Source organism: Sinocyclocheilus anshuiensis, unplaced genomic scaffold (genome assembly GCF_001515605.1).
Source record: "Sinocyclocheilus anshuiensis isolate Anshui unplaced genomic scaffold, SAMN03320099.WGS_v1.1 scaffold469, whole genome shotgun sequence".
Taxonomy (NCBI): Eukaryota; Metazoa; Chordata; class Actinopteri; order Cypriniformes; family Cyprinidae; genus Sinocyclocheilus; species Sinocyclocheilus anshuiensis.
In genome coordinates, this window is record NW_015537995.1 from 399,853 (window position 1) to 406,431 (window position 6,579).

At 39.7% G+C, this 6,579-nt stretch overlaps 2 protein-coding genes across 4 annotated transcripts in view; one reads left to right on the plus strand and one right to left on the minus strand.

The window, feature by feature from the left end:
- The first annotated feature begins 1,272 nt into the window (after positions 1-1,272).
- LOC107675464 (transcription factor jun-B-like) lies at positions 1,273-2,838 on the plus strand. The gene has a single exon (XM_016469830.1). It carries the CDS (start codon positions 1,507-1,509, stop codon positions 2,473-2,475), a length of 969 nt encoding a protein of 322 aa, XP_016325316.1. The 5' UTR covers positions 1,273-1,506; the 3' UTR covers positions 2,476-2,838.
- A 2,871-nt stretch (positions 2,839-5,709) lies between these two features.
- LOC107675472 (peroxiredoxin-1-like) overlaps positions 5,710-6,579 on the minus strand; it is a 5,805-nt gene continuing 4,935 nt past the window's right edge. For all 3 annotated transcript variants that reach the window (XM_016469835.1, XM_016469850.1, XM_016469843.1), the window contains one exon: positions 5,710-6,136. In XM_016469835.1, the coding sequence (XP_016325321.1) occupies positions 6,054-6,136 (83 nt within the window). In that variant the 3' untranslated portion in view covers positions 5,710-6,053. The remainder of the gene's footprint in view (positions 6,137-6,579) is intronic.

Here is a 6,579-nt window from a genome sequence, read left to right on the forward strand (position 1 = left end):
GGGAGAGGTTTCCCAGTCGCTCACTGAGGAGGAACTACTGTGTGGTCTTGCCCTTATATGGGATGGATATCAGTTGCCAAATCATGAGTCAGTTTATTCCTGATCAATACAGAGGTATGGTTACAGCTTGTAGGCTACTTTAAAGAAAGACATTTAATAGCTAAGTCTAATCTGTGGGATCAGACTCTTAAAGCCCTATAAAAAAGGTCTACTATTACTCATGCTTTGCTTATTATATGACTCAGTAAGTAAATGCAAAATGGCTAAAATCTGCATTATATGATCTGAATTAATTTGGCATCTTTATTTTATCTAACTCATGAAGCTTAGTATGCTTTAAGACAGGACCTTACAGGATGATGTGGTGGCCCTGACACATTCATCTGGGTTAAAATGATCCAATCCCATCCTGTATTTACTTCAATCGCCAGTTTAGATGTGCCACCTAAACTAGAGGAATATATTTAGAGCTTGACATTTAAAATCACCTGCACTTTCTTTGTGCGTATAAGAGCTGCTTAAACATTCAGTGTAAACTTTTTTAGACTTTTTAGACTTTATTTCAAACATGTAAAATAAATACAATAAAAAACTAATACACAAAACAGGACGATAACACCATACAAAATAATTTTAAATGATACATGTCCGAAAAGGAGTAGGAAGAAGCATATCCCTTCTCCACTCCTTATTGGGTAATAATAATCAATAATAATAATCATCAAATTAACTTCATAATTCTGTCATCTCAATCTTGTCTTAATTATTTACAATTCACTACTTATATATATATATAGAAAACAAAATCATAAAGACAATAACTAAATAATCTGTAAGCTCTCCTAATGACAAATATTTTAATTTTTGTATATAGGTAGGCTACTAGTACTTCAAAGCTTATACTACCATGCATTTTTTAACACCGTGTTTTTCTCAAGACCACAAGAGACTTTCTGTTTACTTGGCCATGGGAAACTTTTCTAAAAAGTGCCTATGTAACTATTGCGGCCAGTTTTTGCGTCTTGTCTGTGGAAACAAAAATAGGAGCGCAGCCTCCCTTCAGCTTTGCACTCTCGCCTCTAGCGTTGTTTTCAATCTCAGCAGCGGTTCCCGGTAACGACGTCACCGCTCATCTGACAGCTCGAGAGCGGAACGAACTCTTGTCCAATTAGCGGCCGCGAGTCTCCAAGCCACGCCCCCGGGACGCGGAGTATAAAGCGCTTCGAGGCGCACTTTCTCGTGAGATCGAGTGCGCATCGAGACAGAAGACTCCGCGTACGACTGTTTGTAAATAACTGTCCTGGAACGCAACTTTTTGGACATCAGCTGTCAAGGGAAAACACCTGTCGACTTGGTACAGTAAAGTTGTTCAAACTATTTTGGAAGTTTCTTTTCTCTCTTTGAAATCTTTTTTGACATCTTCATGTAATATTACGGAGAGAACAAGATTTGCGGACAGTAAAGTGTACAGTCAACTCAAAAGCCTCCAACCTAATTGCTATTCACATGTCAACAAAAATGGAGCAACCGTTTTATCATGACGACTCGTTTCTTTCTGCTTATGGTCATCCAGACGCTGCCCTGCACAACTACAAGCTCCTAAAGCAGAACATGAGCGTGGGCTTCGCCGAACCTTACCGGAACCTCAAGTCCCTGCGCTCCGAAAGCGACTTCTACACCGGAGACGTGGGCTCTCTGAAACTCGCCTCTCCGGAGCTGGAGAGACTCATCATCCAGAACGGTAACGGTGTCATCACATCACCCACTCCGGGGCAGTATCTCTACGGCCGGAGCACCACAGAAGAGCAGGAGGGCTTCGCGGACGGCTTCGTAAAAGCGCTGGACGAGCTCCACAAAATGAACCAGATGCCCCCGCCAAACGTCTCCATCGGAGCCGGCGGCGTGTCATCCTGCTCGGCAGCGTCGTCGGTCTTCGGCGCCTCCCTGCAACCGGAGAGCCCCGTGTACACCACCCTGAACAGCTGCAATCCCAACACTAACCTCACACCTGCAACCAACTACCCGACAGCCACCATCAGCTACCTGCCTCACCATCACCACCACCAACAGTACCATCACCACCAAGCCACGACGCACCCTCATCACTTCCAGCACTCGCTCCATCATCCGCAGCGGCTTGTCGCGCTCAAAGAGGAGCCACAGACCGTTCCCGATCTGCATTGCAGCGACGGCTCTCCTCCCATGTCCCCCATCGACATGGAGGACCAGGAGCGCTTCAAAGCGGAGCGCAAGAGGCTCCGCAACCGGCAGGCGGCCACCAAGTGCCGGCGACGGAAGCTGGAGCGCATCTCCAGGCTGGAGGACAAAGTCAAGGATCTCAAGTCGGATAACGCCGGACTGTCCAACACCGCGTCCCTACTGAGGGAACAAGTCGCCCAGCTCAAGCAGAAGGTCATGACCCATGTGAGCAGCGGGTGCCAGCTGATGCTGCCGTCCAAGATCAAGTCGTTTTAGTACGAACTGCAATGACGCGGACACTGGCAAAATGGGAAACACTGGAAGCGCAGATCATGTTTGTGATGTTTTGATGCAAATGATACTAGGCCTATTGCAGCACTGAGTACGAGCGTTGTATATTTCTTAAGTGTTTTCTTGTAGAAAACTATAGTGTTAAAGTTGTTTTCAAAAGCATCTTCAAGGTAGATGAATGGACGGTGAATGCACAGGGGAAACCTTTTACGTTGGTTTTGTTTTTGAGTGCTGCCCTATGAAAACATTCCTGTAAGTTATTGATGTTGTGAGTCGGGTTGATCCAGACCTGTATTTCTGTTTGTTTTGTTTATATTTTTTATATTTAAGTAAAAGCCTTGAAAATAATTCCACTCTTTGGGTTGTTCATTTCTGGCTCACTCTGTGCGGCTTAAAATTGACGTTGAAGACGTGCCCGAGTTGGCTTCTTTTTCCTGCTGACGCAAAGCCCATATATGGGCTGTTTTGGCGCATGTACGTCACTGAGGGTAGACTTGCGGGAACCCCCGCCCAAGCTGCCGGGCAGGAAGTCCGCGCGCTTTCAAGTCTGACGCTCGAATGAATGAAGCGCGTGTGAATGAGTGAAAATTTAGCAACGCGGGATCTTCCCCGCGCGCAGAAACCTTCCCAAAACAGTTTCAACGAAACGAAAACTAGAGATAAAAATACGAACACGCACGGGCATTTTCCAGGTACTTTGCAAAAAATGGAGCCGTTGCAAGCATAAAAATAGAAAAACAGATCGCAGTAAATAACATCTAGACTTATAAACCAGAAGTGCCCGCAGTAAATTGATTTCCGGAAAATATACCGTAGTTTTGATTAACTGTCCAGTACCAAAACCACAGACCCACGCATAAGGCCTATATGATCGGTTTTTATAACAGCCTTTATTCTTTCACAAGTAGCCAGTTTTCTTCATTTTAGTCAGCCCCAAAAGTTTTTTGAGGGATTCTTTAGAACTAATACATTAGCCAAACAGAATGTAAACACAGCCAATTCTACTTGGGCATAAATTATCCATAGATGGTGACTTTATTAGATATTAGCCTACACATGAAAGGGATTAAATCCATATCTCATGTCAGGACATAATCCTACCCAAATAAGCACATTTGATTCAAATAGCCTATATAAATCAAATCTAGTGTTTTGTAGGCTATTTACTTTCGTAATATCTTTAGGTTTTAGTGGACATTGTGTTTTATTAAAAAGACGAAGCATCAACCGTCGCCCTCATATAGTTTAAAACATCATTTAGTTTAAAAACAAGATATTTATAGAATATCACCATTAAAATCGTAGCTCTATTTGCAGAATATATTAACAGTTTTAAATTTAGCTTGATGGCACAATATTTGTTAAGACGTTAAATATATAAAAATACGTACAAAAGCACCTTTTCAGTAGGCCTATATAAAAAGACCCATAGGCCTATTGTTTTCAGTCCCATTCTCAGCTAACAAAAATATGCTTTAAGAACATTTTTACAACGTTCTCATTAGTATGAAAACGTATTTCTCGGAAAGTTTAATGTTTTTTTTTTTAAATACTTTTTTTTTCTTGGTTATACAGTAGGCTACAACCACCACATGAACATTCTATTTTATCTTTGTGCAAACATTATAGGAATGTTACTTTTGAATGTTCTCTGAATATGCCGAAGTCATAACATTCAAAGAACGTTAGACAAACGTTCAACTAAAACGTTTCAGGAAAAAAGGTTCCATGAATAAAGTATAAATCATGTTTTGAGAACGTTATTAAAGAACTATGAATGAGCACTAACGTTACTGGAAGAACGTTCGTTCAGATGTTTTCGAGAACCTTGCCAAAACGTTCTCTTGAGAACCTTTCCTGTTAGCTCGTTTGGCATCAATCATTTGATGTTGAAAATAACACCATGATAACAATTCAGCAAAATCAATCAAATTCACTAGCTACTTCCAGATTATCAAATGTCAAATGCCTTGCTTTTTTGAGTGTTTTATCACCAGATTGTCACTATTAGATGAGTTGTAGGCTACATAACCCCGACAGCAGCAGCACATAACCTACACATTTGAGAGAGTACATCGTTTAGATCTCTGTCGTGAATACAAGCTCTGCTTAATTAACATTAAAATCTGCCTTGAAATCACTTATATAGATAGGCCTACCTAAATTATTATTGCTCTGAGGGCTCATAAGAGCAAGTTGCTCCTGAGCTACTTCTCTCAAATGTAATGAAATACTGCCATCTACCGGTCTGATTTGTCCAAATTTAAGACATGTTCCAGGTGTCCAGACATTGGCTTACTGCGCATGCGCACATCAATATTGCATCCTTTTTCTCACGCTGAACAACATTTAATGTATTTGCATTACTGTAAGGAGTAGGTTTAGGGTTGGGTAGGTGTAGACGTTAATAAAACAATCTATGTAGAAAAATTAATTCATTGTTGGATTCCAGCCGTAGCTGTATACCTTCTAGCCACAACCGCGAATAACACATAATTACTGTTTTTGCATTACTGTAAGGGTAGGTTTAGGGTTGTGGTAGGTGTAGACGTTAAACCATAATTTGACTGGTAGCATTTTTCATTGTCGAATTGAACTACCTACTGTTTTAACGGGAGGTAGCAAAATCAATTCGAGCTCTACCAAAATCATTTGTGGTAATGTCCATAACGGAGTTATTATATTTATTTAAAACTGACCTATACTAAAATTCTAAAAAAAAAATAATAATAAAACAAGAACTTCATTGCTCACTTCAGACATTTCACATTTTGTTTAGTTTAACTTTAAGTACTAACTGAATAGTCCAAATAAAAATTAATAAAACAATAACTAATAAAAATAGTTACTAAAACTATAAAATTAAATGAAAATAGAAAATATCTAATTTAAATATGAATATATTATTGATACACATTTATAACACTGTGACTGGTCCATTATCAAATAAGCTTGCCTGGTCAATTATACTGGTTTAATTGCAGTTGCACAAAGCGCTGGATTTACAAGTAGAGATGTACAGTTCATATTATTGCAAAATAATTTTTACTAATAATATTTAGTAAAAACCTATTTAATATATGAGCAGTAAAGCTGTGAAAACTTTTCTGGATGGATGAACCTATAGACAGTCAAAATGTCAGAAACTACGTAACTTGTAATGAACCTGAAACACAACAACAGCTGAGTTATGTTGGTAAAAATAAGAGAACTGCACCATCACACAAAAACAGTCCGTTTATTTCACAGATATTGATGATCACCAGATTGTTAAACAACTTGAAACAATTCAAAATGAATCAAATGTTCACGGAGTACTAAATATGTAATACCGATTAAATAAGCTGAAAACAAACTACAGACATTTCAATGCATGGGAGATGCTGACCGCAACAGCTTCTTCAGACAATGAAAAGGAAAAGAAATCTGTCTAACAAGTGCATTTAAACTGCAAAGAGTTTGTTACGTTGGCTTAGACAACTTTTCAAGAACTCTCAGGCTAAGGTTAAGTGCTCTAGCGTCCCACTGAATGGGAGCACGATCCGGGAAATACGACAGGACTGTTACTGCTTGGAGAAGAACTCCTTGCTCTTCTGCACATCTGGAACAATAGTGTCACTTCCAGGTTTCCATCCAGCAGGACAAACTACGGAGAACAGACAGACACCTTATTATAAACCTCTGTGGAGACTGACACTGAACATTCTGGCATCACCTTCTGTGAACATCTCTTGGTCATATATATATATATATATATATATACACACACACATACACGCTATCAGCAAAAGTTTGGGTGGGTATGGTTTTTAAAAGAAGTCTCTTCTGCTCACCAAGGCTGCATTAATTAGATTTTTAAAAAATTCAATAATATTGTGAAATATTATTACTATTTAAAATTACAATTTTCTATTTAAATAAATAAAATAAGTGACATGACTAAGTGAGTGAGTGACGTGACATGTGGCCAAGTATGGTGACCCATACTCGGAATTAGTGCTCTGCATTTACCCATCCAAGGTGCACACACACAGCAGTGAACACACACCGTGAACACACACCCGGAGCAGTGGGCAGCCATTTTTGCTG

Excerpts from the sequence above, each read along its gene's own strand:
- LOC107675464 (XM_016469830.1), top strand. The coding sequence starts at position 1,507 with ATGTCAACAAAAATGGAGCAACCGTTTTATCATGACGACTCGTTTCTT.